The 24,722-nt window shown below is 41.4% G+C and overlaps 1 protein-coding gene across 9 annotated transcripts in view; it reads right to left on the bottom strand.

Annotated features, from left to right (window-relative positions):
* Positions 1-8,068: 8,068 nt before the first annotated feature.
* The window catches only part of PPP1R36 (protein phosphatase 1 regulatory subunit 36), a 31,426-nt gene continuing 14,772 nt past the window's right edge, over positions 8,069-24,722 (bottom strand). For all 9 annotated transcript variants that reach the window (XM_045070418.1, XM_045070416.1, XM_045070398.1 and 6 more), the window contains 6 exons: positions 22,763-22,861; positions 17,554-17,688; positions 9,839-9,881; positions 9,350-9,528; positions 9,067-9,258; positions 8,069-8,316 (listed from right to left, as the gene is read on the bottom strand). In XM_045070418.1, the coding sequence (XP_044926353.1) occupies positions 8,130-8,316; positions 9,067-9,258; positions 9,350-9,528; positions 9,839-9,881; positions 17,554-17,688; positions 22,763-22,861 (835 nt within the window). In that variant the 3' untranslated portion in view covers positions 8,069-8,129. The remainder of the gene's footprint in view (positions 8,317-9,066; positions 9,259-9,349; positions 9,529-9,838; positions 9,882-17,553; positions 17,689-22,762; positions 22,862-24,722) is intronic.

Raw genomic sequence — 24,722 nt, 5'->3', positions numbered from 1 at the left:
CTGGGCTTTTCATAGATAGCTTTTATGATATTGAGGTATGTTCCCTTTAATCCTTCACTGTGGAGAGTTTTAATCAAGAAAGGATGCTGTATTTTGTCAAATACATTTTCTCTGCATCAATTGAGAAGATCATATGGTTCTTGTCCTTTCTTTGATTAATGATGTAATGATTAGTGATGTAACACACTGATTGACTTGTGAAGGTTGAACCACCCTTGCAGCTCAGGCTTTTGCACAGCAAAGAAAATAGTCAACAAAACTAAAAGGCAACCTATGGAATGGGAGAAGATATTTGCAAATGACATATCAGATAAAGGGCTAGTATCCACTATCTGTAAAGAACTTATCAAGCTCGACACCCCAGAAAACAAATACTCCAGTCAATAAGTGGGTAGAAGGCACAAACAGACATTTTTCTAAAGAAGACATACAGATGGCCAAAAGACACACGAAAAAATGTTCAACATCACTTGACATCAGGGAAATACAATTCAAAACCACAATGAGATACCATCTCATACAGGTCAGAACGGCTAAAATTAACAAGTCAGGAAATAACAAATGTTGGTGAGGATGCAGAGAAAGGGGAAGCCTCTTACACTGTTCGTAGGAATGCAAACTGGTACCGCCACTCTGGAAGAATGGTATGGAGGTTCCTCAAGAAGTTAAAAACAGAACTACCGTATGACCCAGCAATTGCACTACTAGGTATTTACCCCAAAGATACAAATGTAATGATCCAAAGGGGCATCTGCACCCCAGTGCTTGTAGTAGCAATGTCCACAATAGCCAAACTATGGAAAGAGTTAAGGTATCCCCTGACAGATGAATGAATAGAGAAGGTGTCATATATATACATATGTATGTATATATATACATGTGTGTGTATATGTATGTGTATATATATATATATATATATATAAAATATGTGATAAACACACACACACACAATGGGATGTTACTCAGCATCAGAACGGATGAATACTTAACATTACACCAATGTGGATAGAACTGGAAGGTATTGTGCTGAGCGAAATAAGTCAATAAGAGAAAGGCAATAATCATATGGTTTCACTCATATGTGGAATATAAGAAACAGTGCAGAGGATCACAGGGGAAGGGAGGGAAAACAGAATGGAAGGAATCAGAGAGGGAGAAAAACCATGAAAGATTCAACTATAGGAAACAAACTGAGGGTTGCTGGAGGGGAGGTGGGTGAGAGGATGGGGTAACCAGGTGATGGGCATTGGGGAGGGCACATGATGTGATGAGCACTGGCTGATACATGCAACTGATGAATTACTGACCTCTACATCTGAAACTAATGATGTACTAGATGTTGGCTAATTGAATCTAAATTTTTTTTTTTAAGTATTTCTAAGAAGTATGGGTTGATATGGGGCATCCAAAAATAGGCATAAAACTGATTCTAAATAGCTCTGATGTTCTGACACTGGCCACCAAGGGCAGGAGAGGAGACCCCTGCCAAGGTCCTAGGCTTAGGTGGCCACGCTGTGTCAGGTTTCAGTGTGGCCTGACTTTGCAGGGTGAGGGCTGAGGCCCTTGGCCCCAGGCATTCTCCTTTGGCTCTGCTGGAACAGCTGAGTTAGAGGCAGGAGAAGTAAAGGAGATGAGAACAAATCATTAGGTACAAGGAGGAAGACAGAGGCCAAGGTGCAAAGGAAGTGATCTAGGACACCAAGTCCCTTGACATGGCTCCCTTAGACTGCCCCCAGAGAGACAGCCACCAGCATGTGCCCAAACTCAGAGACAGAGAACAACTGTAGGAGCCTGCTGCCAGACACAGACTGCTCTGGGGACCATCTGCAAAGACTCCAGAGGCCAGTTCACACTGTACATTCAGTTCCCACTTGCTTCCTGCAACCTGAAGCTGATTCATAGGCAGGAGGGGTGAATGAAAATGGGCCTGGAGTAGTCAAGTTTATTTTCTTTCTTGGTATGAAAATTAGCTGAGGGATCAGAATGCCATACATCAAGTCTGAAATAGGACGATAGGGTTGGGCAGGCTGAATCCTTCAACAGTGATGGTTCAAATGCTCTAGGACCCTGGAGCAGGGAGCCTTAAACAAAGACCAAAGAGAAAAGAGTTCTGCAGTCACCAGCAGAAGGTTAAGGTTAAGCAATAAGACCCCTTGTTTTCTGGAGAAGTCCTCACTATTGCCGAACCAGCCCCATGGTTTAACTTAACTGCATGAGGGCCCCTTGTTTCCAGATATGAACCCTGTGAAAATCTCTAGAAGCATTCCCTGGTTTGTTCCACCCCATCTCGGCCTACCCAGATCCCTTCCATCTTCAAGAACCATCTCCATGCCCACCTCTCACTCCCTCGACCTGATAGGCTCCCTCCCCTTACCCCATTGCATTGTTTGCCCCCCCCCCCCCCCCCCCCCCCCGTTTTAAAGATTATTTATTTATTTGAGAGAGACTGGGGGACCAGAGAGAGAGCACACAAGCAGGGGGATGGGCAGAGGGAGACGCAGACTCCCTGCTGAAGAGGGAGCTTGAGGCAGGGCTTGATCTCAGGACTCTGGGATCATGACCTGAGCTGAGGACGCTTAACCAACTGAGCCACCCAGGCATCCCTGCATTGTTTTTCTTTTTTTTTTTTTTTCAGATTTTGTTTATTTATTTGACAGATCACAAGAGAGATCACAAGTAGACAGAGAGGCAGGCAGAGAGAGGGGGAAGCAGGCTCCCTGCCGAGCAGAGAGCCCCGATGTGGGTCTCGATCCCAGGACCCTGAGATCATGACCTGAGCCGAAGGCAGCGGCTTAACCCACTGAGCCACCCAGGCGTCCCCTGCATTGTTTTTCTTGATTTCTGATATCTAGTGTCCTTTTAAAACCTGTATTTGTTTTATCCTTCCCTTATGCCCAGAGAGCAACCTGCATAAAAACTGCATTTTGTCCACATACCAGATTATTACGTAAGTATCTGCTAAACATTTTTTAAATCAACTTTTTGTTTAAAGACTATTTTAAATGTAAAAAAAAATTGCAAAGATAATATAGAGAATTCCTGTATAACTTATGCCTAACTTTCCCTATTATCAACATCTTACATTAGTATGGTACATTTGCTACAATTAATGAGTCAATATTGATACATTACTATTAACTACAATCCACACCTTATTAAGATTTCCCTAATTTCTTCCTAATGTCTTTTTTCTATTTCAGGATCCTTTCTAGGATACTATATTACATTTAGTGGTCATGTGGTAGTTTCTCAGAATTTCTTTTTTTTTTTTTAATTATAAAACTTATTCTTTTAAAGTGTACAATTCAGTGATAGTATAGTCACAATGTGTAACCATTAGCACTATCTAATGCACATTTTATCACCCCCCAAAAGCAAATTCTGTACCTGTTGCACTCACACCCCATTCCTTCTTCCTCTCCGCCTCTGGCAGCCATTAATTTACCTTGTCTTTATGGATTTCCCTATTTGGCCATCTCATACAATTGAAATCACAGAATATGTGGCCTTTTTTGCCTGGCTTCTTTCATTTAGCATAATGTTTTCAAGCTTTGTTCACATTGTAGCATGAATTAGTACTTCATTCTTTTTTTACAGCTGGATAATATTCCATTGTATGGCCATACCACATTTTGTTTATCCTTCATCAACTGTTGGGCATTTAGGTTGTTCCATTTTTTTAAATCTATTATGAATAGTGTTTCTATAAATATTTGTGTACAAGTGTTTGTGTAAACATATGCTTTCAGTTCTTGTAGGTATATGTATAGAAGTGGAATTTCTAGGTCATAGGGTAATTCTATACTTAACTTTTTGAGGAATTGACAAATATTTTTTCCAAACCGGATGCACCATTTACATTCCTATCAGCAATGTTATGAACGTTCTGATTATTCTGCATCCTCATCAACACTTGTTCTTGTCTGTCTTTTGTTCATAACCATCCTAGTGGGTATGAAGTGGTATTTCATTGTGGTTTTGGTTTGCATTTCTGTAATAACTAATGATATTGAGCATCTTTTCATGTGCTTGTGGCCAATTTTATATCTTCCTTGGAATAATATCTATACATATTCTTTGCCCATTTAAAAATTTGATCATCTGAGAAACATGCTTGATAGAATGAACACCAGGCTGGAAGAAGCAGAGAAATGAATTAATGGCTAGAAGACAGAGTAATGGAAAATAACCAAGTTGAAAAAAGACAGAGAAAAGAATTATGCAAAACAAGAACAGACTTGGGGAACCCAGTGACTCCATCAAATGTAATAACATTCATATTTTAGGAGTCCCAGAAGAAGAGGAAAAGAGAGGACAGATAATTTATTTGAAGAAATAGTAGTTGAAAACTTCCCAAATCTGGGGAGGGAAACAGATATCTGGATCTAGGAATCACTGAGAACTCTGAAGAAAATCAACAAAAGCAGATCCACACAAGACATATTGTAATTAAAATGGCAAGATATACTGATAAAGAAAAAATCTTAATAGCAACAAGACAAAAGAAGATGGTTATATACAAAGGAAATCCCATAAGGCTATGAGGAAATTTTTCAGCAAAAACTTTCCAAGCCAGAAATGAGATACAATATATTCAAAGTGCTGAATGTGAAAAACCAGCAGCCAAGAATATTCTATCCAGCAAGGCTATCATTCAGAATGGGAGGAGAGATAAACAGTTTCACAGACAAACAAAAATTAAAGGAGTTCAACCACTAAACTAGCCCTTTCCTGTGAGAGGAAAGGAAAGATAAAAAATGACAGTCTGAAGGTAGGAAACACAAAAGCAGTAAAAATGAATATTTCTTTTTTTTTTTTAAGATTTTATTTATTTGACACAGAGAGAGAGAGAGAAATCATAAGTAGGCAGAGAGGCAGGCAGAGAGAGGGGGAAGGAGGCTCCCTCCTGAGCAGAGAGCCTGATGTGGGGCTCGGACCCAGGACCCTGAGATCATGACCGGAGCTGAAGGCAGAGGCTTTAACCCACTGAGCCACCCAGGTGCCCCTTTTCTAATCTTAGTGGGTCATGATTCCTTATCTCAGCAACTTGAAAAGGCTTTGCTTCCAGCCTAAAGACTTCCATACTATGATGCTCAACTCTTGGTATTCATAACACTATATGGTCTCCTCCCATTGAGAGTAGGCTGAACCTTGTGACTTGCTTCTAAAGAACAGAACACAGCAAACTGATGGAATGGCAGTTCCAATATTAGGTAAATGACTTAAATGACTAACTTCTGTCTTGCACACTTTCTCTTCCTTCCTTACTTGTTCACTCTGACAAAGCCTACTGATATACTGTAAGCTACTGAGGCACAGGCTCATATAGCAGAGAACTGAAGGAGGCTTTGGGCCAATAGCTTATGAGGGGCTGAGGCCTTACTCCAACAGTCTATGAGGAACTTAATCCTGCCAGCAACCACTGGAGTCATACTGAAAGCAGATGAAACACCACTTGAGCCTTCAGATGACTTCACCCCACGTTGACACATTGCCTGAAATCTTTTTGAGAGACCAGGAGTTAGAACAGATTCAAAGCTGCATGCAGATGCCTGATGCACAGGAACTATAAGACAATAAATGTTACTTACTCTTTTAAGTCACTGTTTTGGGGTAATTTGTTTCACAGCAATAGATTAACTAATAGAGTTAGGAGTATTCCCCTCCTCACTTCCCACCACTCTACTCCCATGTGTCTTCAAGTCTCAGATTTATTTACTAATTTATTTATTATTTTTTAAGCATGGAGCCCAATGCACAGCTTGAACTCACAACCCTGATATCAGGACCCGAGCTGAGACTGAGTCAGACGCTTATCAACTGAGCCACCCCAGTGCCCCCTATTATTTTTTTAAATTTTTAAAAAGATTTTTTTTTTTTTTTAAGTAATTGCTACAACCAGCATGAGGCTCGAATTTACAACCCTGAGATTAAGAGTCAAAGGCTCCACCAACTGAGCCAGCCAGGCACCCCTCAAGTCTCAAATTTAAATGTCACTTCCTGCGGGGTACTGCGGGGTAAGCTCTCTTCCCCCTGCCCATCCTGCACCAGCAAATCCCTGGTTGCACACTCTTGGTATTCTCTCCTCTTATGCAGACTTCCTCACCCCTGCAATTAGTTCATTGTCATGGTATTTGTTTCCTTTCCTGACAACTCTCTAAGACTTGTCAGTTCCCAGTCAGAGCTGGCTATAGTTCTTCTACACTGAATTCCTAACACCAAACATGGTGCCCACCACAGAGTGGGGATATATTAAACTACAGAATGAAAAAAATGAATAAACAAATGAAGGAATTAGTAAATGAAGTATCCCAAGACCTCACCATTCAGAAAGAAAGTAGGAAAAAGCCCAGTGTCCTGGTAAAGATGGTTACAAAAGTCTCATAATTCTCAGGCTTTATTTTTAAATATCAAAAAATAAAAACAAAAACAAAAAATAAAACCATGTCAACATATTCTAGATTTAAATTTGTTATGACAGAGTGCATTATAACCAAATTCTCTTCATAAATTAAAAGATGAGAACTTTGAAGTTTTATTTCTTGTTTTAATTTATTTTTTTAAGATTTATTTGAGAGAGAGACAGAGACAGAGCACAAGCAGGGGGAGCAGCAGGCAGAGGAAGAAGCAGACTCCCTGTGGAACAGAGAGCCCGATATAGGACTGAACCCCAGCACCTTGGGATCACTAACTGAGCTGCAGACAGCCATTTAACTGACAGAGCCACCAAGGCGCCCCTCTTTAGTGACTCTTAGTCATCACCGCCTGCCAAATAACATCCAGCTCAGTCCCTAGTGGGACAGTCAGCTGTCCATTCTAGCCTTCTCCTTAAACACTCCCTCCGCAGGTACCACAATCTTGCCTTTCCTCAAGCACATTTTTTTCATCTCTAGGCCTTTGCACGTGTTCTCCTCTGACTGGAATTCTCCCTTTAGTGCCAACCAATTCCCCCCAAAGCCAAATTCAAGTTTGAATGCTCCCGGGCCCCCCAGAAGTGCTTGCTCTTCTGCTCTGTCCTCTTAGGGCACTTGGTTTTTTACTTCTTTTATGGCCTCTAACACATTCAATATTGTCTTGTGAGCAGGTGTGTGTTTTGTTTATCTTCTCTACTACCCACATAGGAAGATATGGTCTCTGTCTTGATGACCCCCTTTCTCTACATAACCCAGCACATGGCTTTGGATGGAGCAGAGGCTTAATACATGTTTGTCGTTAAATGAGTAAATAAAAGAATAAATGAAACATATGCTAAGGGGCACCCAGGTGGCTCAGTGGGTTAAAGCCTCTGCCTTCAGCTCATGTCATAATCCTAGGGTCCTGGGATGGAGCCCCACATCAGGCTCTCTGCTCAGCAGGGAGCCTGCTTCCTCCTCTCTCTCTGCCTGCCTCTCTGCCTGCCTGTCATCTCTGTCAAATAAATAAATAAAATATTTTTTAAAAATCCATATATGCTAAAAGCCTTTTAAATGAATCAGATAGGGGCGCCTGGGTGGCTCAGTCATTAAGCAACTGCCTTCGGCTCAGGTCATGATCCCAGGGTCCTGGGATCAAGCTCTGCACCTGGGCTCTCTGCTCAGCGGGAAGCCTGCTTCTCCATCTCCCACTCCCCCTGCTTGTGCTCCCTCTCTCACCGCATCTCTGTCAAATTAAAAAAAAAAAAAAAAAACCTTTAAATGAATCATATATACTTTATATCTCAATGTCAATAATAATAAAGCCACAGAAAAAGATTTCCTTTTAATAATATTTTAATTTCCTTTTTTATAAAATTTAGTTTTCAAATGTCCCAAACATCTTCTCTCATATAGTAAAAATGAACGTAGGAACAAATAAACACAGAATGTTTCTTTACTAGTCCACTAGAATACTGGCTAAATGTCCTAATATGTTACTCTAAACAGTCACACAAAAGCCAAGGAAGTAATTAAATAACACAGCAAACTAGTAAATACAGGAAAATGAGCTTTTCTAAAGGTTTCTGAGATTGTCTACTACTGAACTTTCAACAAAATAATTTGAACAATTAAAATTGTTTAATAACAATAAATATTAGTCCTGTATAAAGTGATTAAGTCAGAGTAGTTTACTTCAAATACGGGGACTGAATTACAGAAACAGAAGGTACCCGATCATTTAGGGAATGCTGTTTGAGACGACAGTGTTCTCAGAACTATGTTCAGTGTATCCTGGATCTTCATGTTATTTCTTTCTATCAGGGAGGAATGTTTCCCATCCGCTTTCGTGTTTTCTTCTGGTTCAAGGGGGAGAAGGGTATGGGGGTTGAACAGACATCGAGGCTCCCCCAAGATGCCAACTCTGTGAAAAGAATTATTGGTATAACTGAAGCGGTGAGGCCAATGAATAAGGTGTATGGTTATGGTTGTGCCTGCATGTGTGTGTTTGTGTGTGTACATGCCAAAGCTACGCACACACACACCCATACATATACATATACACATATATACTTTTTTTAAGTTTTCCCTATTTCCATGAACCCCCATTGTGGTTCTTTTTTTTTTTTAATTTATTTATTTATTTGACAGAGAGACATCACAAGTAGGCAGAGAGGCAGACAGAGAGAGAGAGAGGAGGAAGCAGGCTCCCTACTGAGCAGAGAGCCCGATGCGGGACTCGATCCCAGGACCCTGAGATCATGACCTGAGCCGAAGGCAGCGGCTTAACCCACTGAGCCACCCAGGCGGCCCCCCACATTGTGGTCTTAAGTATGAATCCAAAATTTCAGCCCACATAAGGTTTTGTAACTGGCCTTCCCACATTTCCCAGAGATGGTTCTTCTAATGAAGAAACCTCAGCCTTGTAAAGTCGGCTACCCATACCTCCGAATTAGAGCTATTTGAAGTCTAGCATAACTTTCTAGCAATGTTTTCTAGTCTAGCTGGGTGTACCAAGAGCTGCTTGGGAAAGGAAATAGGTGGAGAGGTGGAGGGGTGGGTAAGAAGCTGGCTTTCATCTTTGTTCAACTTTCTGGACAAGGCGTGGTGTCTGCCTCCTGGCCCAACCTAGGACATGCTGAGGCTCTCCTTTCCCTCTCCTTGAGCCACTTACATTGGCATGGGCACAGACTCTAGATTTTCCGTGTGCTCTTGTATCTGGGCTGGGAGTTTGATGCCTCCTTGATGATTCTTTTTCTCAAAGACATTCTGAGCTTTTTCTCTGAGAGATGGCAGCAGAGTAGACAGGACTGGAGAGCGCATGTTAATGGCTTTTTTAATCGCTGGGCGTTTTGCCATCATTCTCCTGGGGGTAAGGGGTAGGAGAGGAGACATTTAGGTTATACCATTCTGTTTCTAGAAATGTCCCTGAGCTTTGGGAAGTCACAAGGTCGTACCTGAATTGTACAAAAGTCATGCGTTTCTTTTCCCCTCCTGATTCTTCATCCTCGCGTTTCCTCCGAGGAATATTGAACATATTGGTACGGAAGAGCCTCCCTATTTCTTCCTCAATCTCTGCGAAGTGCTGACGTCGGAAGACAATCCAAGCTACGTATGTACAGAAAGTATAAAAGGACTACGACAGAAAACAGACAAGAATCACAACCCACAGGGATGATAGTAAAACTCCCACCTGTCTATGTAACTCTGCTAAGCAGACGCAAACCCAAGTGACCCCACTTCCCCGCACTCCTGAAAAGTTGTGGAAAATACACAGGTACTCGCCTTTGCAGGAGGAAAACGAGACCAAAAATTTAAGATATAGCATACAGCTTGTTAGCATCCTTTTAAGAAAAGATATTCACTAAAAATAAGTGCCTGACAAACAGCTATTTGTTATTCATGGTTCATAGAAAGAGAAAAGTCCCAAAATATGAGTGACTCACCTCAAAGAATTTCCAGTCTTTTTGTGTATCTGATATTTTCTCCCTGCAACACAACAAATCACAACTATAGGTTGAGAAGGAAGCTCAGTCTTTCAGTGATCTAGGCAAGCCCCTATCTTCAAAGGCCTCTTGGCAAGACCATTACCGTGGCCCCAAGGCTATTTAGCTACATAAATGCTGTCCAAAGGCATTGTGAATCCCAACATCTTTTTCTTCAATTTCTTAGTTTATCCAGATCAAAACCCTTACCGTGTTTGGTCAAAAGTTAATCAATATAAATTCAGGGGGTGCCTGGGTGGCTCAGTGGGTTAAAGCCTCTGCCTTCAGCTCAGGTCATGATCCCAGTGTCCTGGAATCGAGCCCCACATCGGACTCTGCTCTGCGGGGAGCTTGCTTCCCCCTCAATCTCTCTGCCTGCCTCTCTGCCTACTTGTGATCTCTGTCTGTCAAATAAATAAATAAAATCTTAAAAAAAAAAAAGAAAAAAAAATATATATATAAATTCAGGATACACAAGCCAGCAGGAAATGTGTTCTTATGAATGTTTTTGGTGATGTGAGAGATGGGGAGAAAGGAGAGTGGGAAGGTGGTAAAGAGGTAACATGGGGTGTTAATCAGTAGGGAAACAGAGAACTAAGGGGAAGTCTAAAGTAGAGAAAAAGACAAAGATCAAACATCTTAATCCTAAAAAGATTTAAAAGATCTTAAAATCTGCAGTTGACTGGAGAAAGCACTAGATGCAGTATACATGCTGAGCCACAGCTCTTAAAGGCAGGCATCTGCTCAGGAATCCTTGCAATACAAATTCAACGTTAAGGACACTGGACCGGCACAGGCACACTTACTGAACTTGGCCTCCCCTCCCCAAGAGAGGCCATTCTAGTTCTGATCCCGGCCTGAGGAGAGCAGGCATGACCTGCAGAGGACCTGAGAACTGATGGAAAAGGCTGTGCACCTGCAATCACTTGATCACTCAAGGGGCCAAGGCTAGACCCAGGCACTGCCAGGCTGATCCTGGACTTGCTTCTGGTTTTGCTTAGGACGACTCCCAGGACTGGCCCTTGCTATCAGGCTTTCAAGAACCTCCTGAACTCCAGTGGTCTGGGGAAGATGACCCAAACCCTCAGGGACTTCATGATCTGTGTGGGCCCAAATTAGCCCTCCGTTCAGGGGACACACAGAATCACTGGTTCAGTTTTTACTGGGGTGGATCCCTCTCCTCCTGCAGCCTCTGCATTCCTACACCGGTTTCCTTGTGCGCAAGTCTTCAACCAGGAAGTAAGGCCTTCAATACAGTGCACATTTAGTAAGTACGGACCACATGCCAATACTGTGCTAAGCCCTTTACATGGTCATATTTAGTCGTCCTAAGATCTCTATGACGTAGTCAGCATTATTATTCCCACTTTACAGCTGAAGAGACCAAAGCCCAAAGACATATGTAATTAGGGACAGAGTCTGTACCAAAACTCGGGCCTGTCCGCTCTCCACATCTGTCACTGTAACCAGAACTCTAGGGAAACAAGCCTTTCCTCTAGATGAGTCTGCGGATTGAACACAGTCAACTACGGAGCCAGCAGAAGCTTTCAGGACAGGCCTCTGCGTCCTTCTGTCCGTCTGCGCCACCTGCAGCCTCCACTCGACAGGAGTGCTTATGTGCCCGTTCCACCCTTCCACGGCTCTGCCAGTGGACACCGGACACCAGGCAGACCTGCCAAGCCGAAGCAAGTACCAACCAAACTCGGTTTGGGGAAGACTAAGTCAGCCTGCCTTCTGGGAGAAGACAGAGAGCAGCACTTAGGTTTGTGCAACTCAAAATGGCACCGTGTCAGCGAGGTTTTGAAATGACAGAGGGCGCAGGCAACACGCACGTTCTCCTCTTTTTCTTTCTCCTTTTTTTTTTCTTTTAAGATTTTATTTATTTATTTGAGAGAGACAGAGAGAGAGTGAGTGGTGGGGAGGGATAGAGGGAGAGGGAGAAGCAGGATCTCTGCAGAGGAGGGAGCCTGATATGGGGCTGGATTCCAGGATCCTGGGTCATGACCTGAGCCCAAATCAAGAGTCGGATACTAAATTGACTGAGCCACACAGGTGCCCCTCTCTTTTTTCTTTCTTTTTTTTTTTTTTTAAGTTTTATTTACAGAATCTCTATACCTAATGTAGGGTTTCAACTCATGACCCCGAGATCAAAAGTTACACGCTCTTCCAACTGAGCCAACCAGGCTTCTCTCTTCTCATTTTAAACGTTAGAAGAGAAGGTACTATGAACCTCTTCCCCTTCCCCTCAAGATGCCAGAAAACTGGGACTTCTTTCTCCCTTAAAGCCCAAAGCAAACTGATAGAGCCTACCAACAGAAATCAAGTACAGAAGACAGGTTTCTTCTTACCATTCTGATTTAGCTCCACATATAAACCTGAAATGAGCCCAAGAAATGGAGGCAGAGAAAGTGCACATTTGGGAACATCCTAGCTTAAATCAGCAAATTCATCTCTGGGTGCAATTTTTCTTCTTTTTAATTTTAATTTATAATTTTTATATTAAGTACCTAATAATTATAAACTGACTATAAATTTAAAAATTTACTGAGCAAAATAACAAATTTAAACAATTCAAATCTTCCGCAAATTGAATGAGACTTTATACAATAGCAAAATCCAATAGAAATATAATGCAAGCAGGGGCACCTGGGTGGCTCAGTTGTTAAGCATCTGCCTTTGGCTCAGGTCATGATCCCAGGGTCCTGGGATCAAGGCCCACATTGGGGATCCCTGCTTATTAGCAGGAGGCCTGCTTCTCCCTCTCCCACCAACCCCCCCACCCCCGACCCCGCTTGTGTTCCCTCTCTCACTCTGTCAAATAAATAAGTTTTTTTTTTTTTAAAGAGATATAATGCAAGCCACAAATGTAATTTAAAAATTTCTAGTGGCCACGGTAAAAAGAACAGGTGAAATTAATTTTAATAATATACTTATTGTATTCAAACCCTGAAATATTAATATGTAATCTGCATTTTAGAATGATCAATGAGATATTTTGTTCAATTGTAACTTGTTTGTAAAGTGTATATTTTACATTTATAGCACATTTAAATATGGACCAGCTACATTCCAAGTGCTCAACAGACACATGCGGCAAGTGGCTACCACGCTAATGCTAGTCAGCAAAAATGCTGTCCATTTTACCTGTGAGGACAAACTCTGAAGAAAAGGGGAGAAAGCCAGCCTGGGGGAAATCGCAGAGGTTTTCAGTAGCCTGTTATGATGCTTTCTTACTCCTTCTTGCTACCTTAGACTCTCAGCTCTAAACTACAATGAGGAAAGTAACATATTTTTAGTCATTCCTGGGAGGGTGTGGGGAAGCTAGGCCAATGGCATCTCAAGGCCCTAAAGGAAAAAAAGTTCGTTCCCACTTAACCCCCCTGCTGCTTTGGGTAGAAATCCAGTTTAAATGAAGGTCAAGGCCTACTCTGTACAAAGGAACAGAATATCAAAGGAATTTGTTTGGGGGAGGGGAAAGAGGCCTTATTGAACTGAGACTGGGAGGGTGGGGTGGGGAGTGGGGTTTAAGGATGATTTATAAATCTGAGCTTCAAGTATACTCATCCCTATGCCAGACTCTCTGGTCATCCACCAGGCGACAGCTTGCACTGAGAGCAAAGGAAGAGGTAGAAATCCCAAGACAGAGGTGGGATTGGCGCCGGAGTTGGCCATAAACAAAGAATAGATCTAATTCTACAGCGTATGCCATGAAGAGGTTTTCTTATCTATCCTGGCAAACACAGAGATCTTTTACTGAACACATTCATCAAAATCGTGCCAAAGCTTTTGCATTATCAGGATTTTACAGATGTATTTAGAATAGAAAAGCATGTCCTCCTACTTTTCGAGAAACATGAAAGCACTAAATTAACAACAGCCCCCAAATTGCTGGTTCTTCTGAAATATCTAATTTAACTCCAGAGACAAATAGCATAAGGTGTCCTTGTCCAATATTAAGTATGTGTATATCAAAAAGTCAGAAAATACACGAGAATGTTCTCAGGGGAATATTAGCTTATTCACACTGGAAGTGAAAGAATGATGTATTAAAATCAGGTAATCACTCCTGACTAGCAAAATAAACTGTCCTCACCTTCTAGATAAAAATAGCCGGAAGAACAATATAAACGCCATTCTAGGACATAATCAAGGCCCATGGCCAATGAACAACTTTTACTGGCAAAAAACATGCTGTAATCTGTTTTCCTTGATATCCTTTGTTGGCTCAATGACCTGTATGAAATCTGTTCTGTGAGTAATGGGTGGTGAACTCTAAAGTCTAAACTGATGCTTTTCTAAACTGCGATCCAATAGCCAGGAGAAAATCAGGTGATGTTGCACACAACCACAAAAAAGACCAGCACCTCCTGGAGAGGAACCAGTACTAAACCCAGGCAATTCATATCTTTCAAGCATAATGAGTTCTTTAAAAGTCTGTATAAAAATTACATTGTAATAAAAATGTACTGTTAAAAGTATAATAATTTAAGTGTAGGCTCTACATCCAGAGAACTAAAAGATACAATAAAATCTCTAATTATGATAGAATTGTTCAGTTTGGGTTTCTCAGTCTCAAAATTAGTCTGTGCTGCACATATGCTTTTATTTTTAATGTTTTTAAAGATTTATTTATTTATTTATTTATTTGAAAGAAAGAGTGTGCACACATGAGTGGGAGGAAGGCACAGAGAGAGGGGGGAGAATTTTAAGCAGACTCCCCGCTGAGCCCAAGGCACTAAATCCCACAGACCCTAGATCATGACCTGAGCCAAAATCAAGAGTCCGAGGACACCTGACCAACAGAGCCACCCAGGTGTCCCTGCACACATGCGTTTAAAGATTAAACATTAAGGGGCACCTGGTTGGCTCAGTCGGTAGAGCACGCCAACTCCTGGTCTCAGGGTTGTGAGTTTGAGCCCCACACTGGGTGTAAAGATTACTTAAAAATAAAAATCTTTAAAAATTAAACATTAAATATTGCCAATACAATTACTTTTTTAGAGTAGGTCTTTTTCTGTTTTGTGTTTTTTTTTAGGGTAGGTTTTTTCATTTTTAAATAAAGGTTTTACTTTTTATTTGAGAGAGAGTGTAAGAAAGCAAGAGAACAGGAGCAGTGGGGAGGGGTGGAGGGAGAGGGAGAAGGCGGCTCTCTGCTGAGCAGGGAGCCCAACACGGGACTCAGTCCCAGGACTCTGGGATCATGATCTGAGCTAAAGACAGCTGCTTAACCAACTGGGCCACCCAGGACCCCTACAGTGTGTTTTTTTAACCTTGCTGTGGACTGAATATTTGTGTCTCCCTAGCCCCACCCCAAGTTCATATGTTGAAGCCTTAAAAACCACTATCATGGTAACATTTGGAGGTGGGGCTTTGGGGGGGCGATTAGGTTCAGATGAAGTCACAGAAGTAGAGCCCAGTGATTTTCTCTTTCATTCATGGAGAGACTCAGTGAGAAGGCAGCTGTCTACAAGCCCGGAAAAGGGCTCTCACCAGAACTGGACAATGCTGGCCTCCTGATCTCAGACTTCCGGGCTTCAGAACTATGAGAAAATACAATTCTGCTGTTTAACCCATTCAGGCCATTCAGTCTGTGGTAATTTGTTACAGCAGCCCAAGCTGACTAATTCAAACCTCAAATTCTAGTTTTTTCAATCTAAAGTGATACTTAGAAGACAGAAGAAATTAGAGTAATGTGAGAAAAATTTTTTTAATAGGGGAAGGGCAAGGGCAGAGGGAGAGAGAGAATCCCAAGCAGGCGCCATACCCAGCATGGAGCCCAACCTGGGGCTTGATCTCACAACCCTGAGATCATCACCTGAGCCAAAACCAAGGTTACAGCACTTAACTGACCAAGCTACCTAGGCACCACTGAGAAAATGTAATTTTAAAGTGATTGAATAGGAAACTGTGAAGCTGATGATGAACTTGCATGATTATTGAACAGCATCAGAAACAAGATAGAAATAGTCAAAGATTTTAAATATTTTCATAAAGTGTAAAAATATAAACATCAAAGGCAAGCAACAAACTAGAAAAACAAATGGCCAAGCTTCGTTATAGGACACATAAATTACCCACTTTCCAGATGATAGATGGTTAAAACTAGATAAGGCAGTAATTAATTTAACAATTAATTATAATAGTAATATAATAAACAGGCAATAAATTATTTTATACAGAAAAACAGCACAGACCCCACAGTCATGAAAGATATTCAAAGTCAAATAAAATATCTTTAAGCTTTTTTTTTTTTAAACTTTAAGCTATCAAAAATGTTAATCTAATAGAGCTAGGTATGCTTATTGCTGATGGTGGTACAAAACGTTCTAGACTCTTTGGAGAACAATCTGGCAGTATGCAACAAGAGCTAGAAAACTACTGATGCCTTCTAGGTAAATACATTCTGGGTTATAAGCCATAAGTAAAGAGCCCAAATAGACAAAGTAATTTATATGAAGATATCCGACGCAGAAACACCATAAAGCAGAAAAACTGAAATCCCGTAAGTTTGCACATAAGGAATGGTGAGGCAAATTGGTATGTCACACAGCAGAACACCTATAGTTGCTATTCAAAGTTGTAGGTGAGGTTCTGTAAGCAGAGTAACAGAATGAGGTACACAGAAAATGTAGAACACAATCTGTATTTTAAAAATGTGGGGAATGCGGAGAGAAACCATGAATTCTGTTCTTTCCTATAAGGTTAAAAGTAAGGAGTTCTAGCCATGACCATGTTGTGGCTCTTGAGCCTGTTTTAAAAACCACTCAGAGGGCGCCTGGGTGGCTCAGTGGGTTAAGCCGCTGCCTTCGGCTCAGGTCATGATCTCAGGGTCCTGGGATCGAGTCCCGCATCGGGCTCTCTGCTCAGCAGGGACCCTGCTTCCTTCTCTCTCTCTCTCTGCCTGCCTCTCAGTGTACTTGTAATTTCTCTCTGTCAAATAAATAAATAAATAAAATCTTTAAAAAATAAATAAATAAAATAAAAACCACTCAGAGAAGGGGGTTGGGGAGGGGGCATTAAGGATCAGAGCTTTTTCTTGATGCCTCCAAATTCTCCTGTGATACGACTTTTTTTTTTTTTTTTTTTTAAGATTTTATTTTTAAGTGATCTCTACACCCAATGTGGGACTGGAACTCACAACTCCAAGATCAAGGGGTACATGCTATACTGACTGAGCCAGCCCAGTGACCCACAAGATACTTAAATTTTAATTACAGTGATACATAAACTGTCAGTCTAAGGAAAAAAGTATCTCCCCACAAACAAGGTCATCTTCCCTAATCCCCACCCTCCTAGCTTGTACCCACGGCTCTCCGCTCTCTATCGTTGCTGTAAAACGAGCAGCGGGAGGGCAGGAGACACACCCAGTGCCCCCTTCAAAACCGGCCCATGCCAGGCCTCCTGCCCCTGGCAGCCATGTGGCCATGATCGGCAACAGGAAGTCTTCCAGGTTGAGAGCAAAATGCCACTGAGCAAGTATACAGTGTAAACTCTGGGACTCTTCCCAAACTCGGCTTTCCCAAACAAAACGGCACCTATATTTGGGGCTGAGCGTCCCCCGAGCCCAGTTATTTTGTACAGTCAAAAAGGAAACTTTCTCAAAGGCACCAAAAGTGGTCCAGAGAGGACCACACAAGCAAGGAAGGATCTCACAGAACTCGTAAGTGTGCACTTACTTTCCACAGCACATGTGATGCTTATCAGGCATGGCCAAGCCCAGCACGAGCATGCAGTACTTCTGCGCCAAGTACTTCTGCGCCGCCTCTAACTTACTTATAACCAGTTCCATCTCTTTTTTCTCCACAAGGCCCCTGAAAGAGAAAATGATCATGTGGGTTCATTTGGGCCAGAAGTGTAAATTATTTTGAAAGAAATACACAAGTGAGTCAACGCATCTCACCTCCCCCTTTCATTTACTCCATTTGAGCTAAGGGAGGGCCTCCAAGCCCTTTGACTTTTATCATTATAATCAGTATCTCGAGTTTATGGTGAATTTTCACTTTTTTATAGATTCTTTATAGTATGTATCCTTAATCTTACATATAGGCCAAGCTAATTTATACAGAATAGCTCAACTAACAAATTACCTACACTGGTTTCTGAGGCAGCAAGCAGCCCATTTCCCTGCTGTTTTGTTAAAAGAGTAAAGGACGTTCTCTCCCTCCAGCATCCCCTGGGCTCCTGATTTTGCTACTAAGTTTGAAGGTTCAATGTTCGACCTTCTCAACGGTTCCCTTCTCACAGTTCTATATTTGCTGAGTAAGCATGTGTGGACCACTCCTCTGGGAACTTTGGCATCAATTATAATAACCTTACTTCCCTGTGAAAACACTTCCCCAGTTCCAATTGAATTGCAAATGAAAATTTCCAAAAAACAACCTGTTCTTAGGTTACAGCATGTCTGGAGCCTAAATAGAATTTTTGTGGTACAATATAGTAGGAAACTGTATTTCTTTTTTTTTTTTTAAGATCTTATTTATTATTTGACAGAGACAGAGATCACAAGTAGGCAGAGAGGCAGGCAGACAGAGAGGGGGAAGCAGGCTCCCTGCTAAGCGGAGAGCCCGATGCGGGGCTCCATCCCAGGACCCCAGGATCATGACCCAAGCCGAAGGCAGAGGCTTTAACCCACTGAGCCACCCAGACACCCTGGAAACTATATTTCTAACAATACACTCCAATGATGGCTATAGAAAAGTGAAGTCTCGGGGCACTTGGGTGGCTCAGTGGGTTAAAGCTTCTGCCTTCAGCTTGGGTCATGGTCCCGGGGTCCTGGAATCAAGCCCCGCATCGGGCACTCTGCTCACTGGGGAGCCTGCTTGCCTCCTCTCTCTCTCTACTTGCCTCTCCGCCTACTTGTGATCTCTGTCAAATAAATAAATAAAATATTTAAAAAAAAAAAAAAGTGAAATGTCATTGGCTTTTTATCTGCCTTTTAATTTTCAGAAAGACTTAAACCCCATGAAATGCACTTTTTTTTTTTAAAGATTTTATTTATTTATTTGACAGACAGAGATCACAAGGAGACAGAGAGGCAGGCAAAGAGAGAGAGGAGGAAGCAGGCTCCCCGCTGAGCAGGGTGCCCGATGCGGGGCTCGATCCCAGGACCCGGAGATCATGACCCAAGCTGAAGGCAGAGGCTTTAACCCACTGAGCCACTCAGGCGCCCCTGAAATGCACTTTAAACAACAGGGACAACACACTGCCCCCTCTGATATCAACCACTAGACTGATGATACGAGGATATGCTGTGGAGGCAGGGGTGTAAGGATAATAGAGATATTACAAAGCACAAAATGTTATCACATGCGATGAGAAGTCCTGTGAGTCACTGGAATAAAAATGAGTTTATGGAATAGATAGAGCGAGTTCCAGCTTTAAAATACCCAAATTTCATATAACCCAAACAACTGCACCCCAATGCCCATCATTATGCCTACCTCCTCCCTGTCTCCTTCAGCAGCCCCCACCCTCTTATTTCTCACCCCTAAGGTGCCAGAACTGCCAGCAGCAAAGACAGCCCCCTTGCTGTTGAAAACAAAACAACAAAATGCCTTGAAACTTTTAGGTCCCTGGTCCCCAAGATTAAATATATGTAAGAATCACCTGGATACTCGCTAAAAGTGTAGATTCCTAATGCTACCCTCTGTCCAAGATCTTGATTCAGTAGGTCTGCATAGAGCCTGGCATTTAAATATAATCCTTTGGGAAAAACGTGATGATAATTTCAAGTGCCATAAGATTGACCATAAACTTGGATCCAATGATCTCTCCTGGAAATTTTTCCTTCTTAAAAAAATTATCCAAAATTAAGGGGGAATCTAATGCATGAAGATATCCAATTATTACCTATTTGTCTGAAAACCGGCAACTGCTAAAAATATATAAAATGGAGGGGGGAAAGGAGTAGTAATGCAGGCTGTAGGAATACAGCCAAATACTGCTCAAGGACTTGACATTTATTAACTTAACATATCAGTCCCTCTAGGATTTATTCCAGCAACAAAGTCCATACCCTTAACCACTATTTGTACTATACTGCCTCTTAATAGGTAAGTCAGTCAGTCGATAACACACATTAGCTGGATGGGAAGTTATGCCACCATTAAAAAATTATAATTATGAAGATGTAATAACTTGAAAAATACCAGTTTTAAAAACTGCAGAATTTTGCCTTTGACAGAAGCTACAAATCGTAATTACAAATGGATAAACTCTGTATAAGAGAGCTCTGCTGACTGGGACAGGGTGGCAGACGCACTGCAGAGGCTGAGAGGCTGGGGAGTTAGGTAGAGCTGGGCTCCCATCTCAGCTCCATCACTAACTAGGCAAGTCCTCTCCAGCCAGCTCCTTATCCTCTCTGAGCCGTAGCTTCTTCATCTGTAAAATGGGGATAAGGTTCCTTCTTCTGGAATTCGGGCCTGAATCATCTAAAACCACCAACGTATACCTCGGTACCCCTTCCCACTCTCCTCTCACAGGTTGTAGGCCTTCGTCCCAAGGAGCAACCTCTGAGCTAAAACAGTATGAATTATCTCATCTAATCTGGATGATAACTCCGTAAAGTAGATACTACCATTATCCCTGTTCTACCTCACTAGTTTGACTGAAATCAATTTTTTACTTAAAGTTATTTAAGTCCAGATATCTCAATACAGTCTATATTTATTTTATATTTATTTTATTTATATTTATTTATTATATTTAAAGGAAACTGACTGACTACTGGAAGCCTGAAAGTGAAACGTTAATATAATTATTTTAGAATCCCACCATAGAGCCAATCATTTTAAGGCTTGGATTTTTCTGTCATTCTGTAACTGATTCCTTCTAAGAAAGTCTACCTTACACCACTGTGCTCTAATAGTTTTAGTGTATTTCAAAAACAACTAAGAAATCTTTTTCTCTGTTGTCTATTCCTATAAATATAGAAATGAAACAAAGGTCTCTGCTAGATTAGCAGTAACCCTCAGAAATAGAAAACACCACATAAAATATAAGCTCATGTGCTGTCAAAGTCTCATCAGGTCTTTTTCGGGGATGGTAGGACTCCTCAAACCTTCTGAGCCTCTCCAGCTGGCTAAACCCTTTTGCTTGCCACCATTGAAACAGTTCACAAGGGGCTCCTATGTGGCTCAGTCGTTAAGCATCTGCCTTTGGCACAAGTCATGATTCCAGGGTCCTGGATTGAGTCCTGGGATCAAGCCCGAATCCAGCTTCCTACTCAGCCGGAAGCCTGCTTCTCCCTCACCCACTTCCCCTGCTTGGGTTCCAATTCTCCTCTGCCAAATAAATAAATAAAAGAAAAGAAAAAAAAAAAAAAAAAAAAAAAAAACCTCCTCATGATCTCTGGCTGCCCTGCTGTGAAGGCAGCCCTAAAATAATGCGGATGTGGTATATTATGATGGCTTCACTGCAGTAGCAGTATCTGAATTATTTATCTGGTTCTTTACAAAACTGCTGTCCAGATACATTTATCTATCCATAAAATGTTTTTCGAACTGCTTGGTTGTACCCACGGATTTTGCTTTTTAAAAACATTCCACAGCAAGGAACTGATGACTCTGACAGCATTTCTAACAGCTAAATCATTGGGTTGGTTCCACATATACTGGGGAGGGCAGCCTGGGCACTTGGAAAGTTCCATGGCTTACAAAAGGTCACCAAGCCTGAGAGGCATTGTTCTGCTCTGGACTCTGAGTTTCCAGATTCTTGCCCTGTATAGCTTGGAGCCACCTCTGCCTAAAGCAGTTAAATTCTTCCTATGTAGCCTAAGAAATCTTGTTTGCTTCTGTGATATGGAATATCATTTTGGTTGTATCTATTAATTTTTTTAATTTTTAGTTTTTTTCACTAGATGCTTACAAAGGCCTAGCAAGAATCTCATAAGCATAAAAACCAGAGAACCAATATCTCTATCTGCAGTGTCCAATATGACAGCCATGAGTCACATGTGGCTATTGTGCACTAACTGTGGTTAGTCTGAACTGAGGTATATTGTAAGTGTAATTCAAATATCAGATTTCAAAGACATACTACAAAAAAAAAGGTAAAGTATGTCATCAGTAACTTCCTAATATTGACTACATGTTACAATGACATTTTTGAGTCACTGCATTAAATAAAATACATTATTTTTTTTTTAAAGATTTTATTTATTTATTTGACAGAGAGAAATCACAAGTAGTTGGAGAGGCAGGCAGAGATAGAGAGAGAAGCAGGCTCCCTGCTGAGCAGAGAGCCCGATGTGGGGATGTGGGACTCGATCCCAGGACCCTGAGATCATGACCTGAGCCGAAGGCAGCGGCTTAACCCACTGAGCCACCCAGGTGCCCCAAATAAAATACATTATTAAAATTAAATTAAATGTGGGGCACCTGGGTGGCTCAGTGGTTTAAAGCCTCTGCCTTCCGCTCGGGTCATGATCCCAGGGTCCTGGAATAGAGCGAGCCCTGCATTGGAATCTCTGCTCAGCGGGGAGCCTGCTTCCTCCTCTCTCTGCCTGCCTCTCTGCCTCTCTGCCTACTTGTGATCTCTGTCTGTCAAATAAATAAAAATTAAATTAAATTAAATGTATTTTATTAAAAATAAAATACATTTACCTTTATCTCTTACACTTTTTTAAATATAGCTACTGAAAAATTTTAAGTTACATACATGGCTCTCATTATATTTCTACTGGGCAGTGCTGGTTTACAGTGTCTGGAATATTCTGTTGCTAGAAAAACACTTGAATTATTCAGTTAGCTTTAAGAACAGATGACCTCCTCCCATATAAGATGTTTTTGTATACCCCAAAACTTTAAATATTTCCATCATTTCTTTACCTTGGTTTTAACACTGGCAATAAAACAACTTTAAAGTGCACTACGAAATCCTACTTACACCATATAGCTTTTGGGTTTCTTTTCCAGGGAGATTTTTTCCAAGTAATGAGACAAATAGTACAACAATGCCATGAGGAAATTGTCAAGATTTTTATTCCTATGGGGAGAGCAAAAAAAGAAGGAAAGAAATGAATGCTAACATATTTATTTTTTCTTCAAATTTTTATTTAAATTCTAGTTAGTTAACATGTAGTATAAACATATTTTAAACATAAAACTTATCCTAAGAATACATGGGCACATGACAGAAGAATATGCAGAAATACACATTATCATGCCTATCACACAACTGATTCACCATTTAAAATTCTATCCTCTATACTACTGAAGATGTAAGAAATCTGATTTTTAAGACCAAACTTTTTAGGGGAGATGGGTCACACACTAAATTACAATTTTGCTTATCAACTAGTTTTAATTTTTAAGAAGTTTTCATTAATAATATTTTCCATTGTTTAAAAAAATGTATACATGTGTAAAGTAAAAAGTCCTCTCACTCCTTTGCTACCATACTCCTATCCTATTTCCAAGTGACAGCCAAGAGAGGAATGAATCCTTCTTGAACTTTTCAAAGCACAGACCATTACAGATAAGGCCCTCCCCCACCAACACACATATGCATGAATATATGCCTTAAAATTTTCTTTGGTAATGAAGATAATGCTATATATACACAAGTCTTTACAACTTGCTCTTGTCACTTAACAGCTTAGCATGGATCTCCTTCCACGATACCATGTTTCGATTCTCCTCATTCTTTTAAAAGCTGGATAAAGTATTCTAAATCTAATAATTTTTTTAACTAGTCCTCAATATGATGGATATGCACGTCTTTTAAAAATATTACTGACATTGCTCGAATAATTATCCTTATGGCCACATCTCTGAGTAACTTCCTAGGAGTGAAATTGCTAGGGCATGGTATATATATGAAATATGCTAGGGCACATTAAAGCTTCAGAGTTTTGCTCTAGGAAAAGGTTACACTGATTCACGATCCCATCTCATCTGTTTTAAACCTAGAAGCCTTTTGGGTGGCTCAGTGGGTTAAGCCTCTGCCTTCAGCTCAGGTCATGATCTCAGGGTCTTGGGATCAAGCCCCACATCAGGCTCTCTACTCAGCAGGGAGCCTGCTCCCCGTCCCCACCTCTGCCTGCTGCTCTTCCTACTTGTGATCACTCTCTCTGCCGAATAAATAAACAAAATAAAATTAAAAAAAAAAAAACCTAGAAGCCTTTGTCTTCTTTCTCAACATTACAAGATTTTTGCTGCTTCCTTTCTAGCAAATGCAAATTTGCTAGAATTTGGCACTCTTTCTTCAACTATACCTTGACAACCAGACAAAGATGAACACTGCACATTTTTTTTCCACAACATTAGTAACTACCTGTCCTGGGTTGGGTTCTCCCAGAAACAGACTCTGAGACAAAGATGTGAGAGTTAAGTAGTTTACTTAGGAAGTGCCCACAGGAAACATCGGTATCAGGGTGGGGAAGCCGGACCGGACGAGAAAGGGAAGGAAGCCCACACAGCAAGCAGTGTTAACAAGTTCATTACCCCGGTAGACAGATGCAGTTCAGTCCTGTGGGGGGCTCTGTGAGACAGTGCAGAAAATTTCTCAGAGTTATCCAGACAGAAGGAAGCTGGGATACCAATTCTCCGTCTAGCACAACTCTAACTGAAGACTGCTTCTGGGACACTGACTGGCCAGTGCTCCCAGCGTGCCCTGTAGTCAGGCTGAGTGTGCTCCTGCTGCAGAATAAAGCTTCAGGCCCCACAAGCAGCCTTTGCTGAATGCTAAGGGAATGTGGGAGGGCTCCCAATCTTTGGGTACCCAGTTTTCATTGAGCACTGGCAAGTGTGGCGCCATGACAAGCACTTTCCACGCACAGCCAGACCAAGACATAATTACTTCTGATTTTGTATCTGAGGAAACAGGCTTAGAAAGGTCAAGCAGC

The sequence above is a fragment of the Mustela putorius genome, unplaced genomic scaffold (genome assembly GCF_011764305.1).
Source record: "Mustela putorius furo isolate JIRA1106 unplaced genomic scaffold, ASM1176430v1.1 tig00000129_pilon_pilon_pilon, whole genome shotgun sequence".
Lineage (NCBI taxonomy): Eukaryota > Metazoa > Chordata > Mammalia > Carnivora > Mustelidae > Mustela > Mustela putorius.
This window is presented reverse-complemented; position numbering and strand designations above follow the sequence as displayed.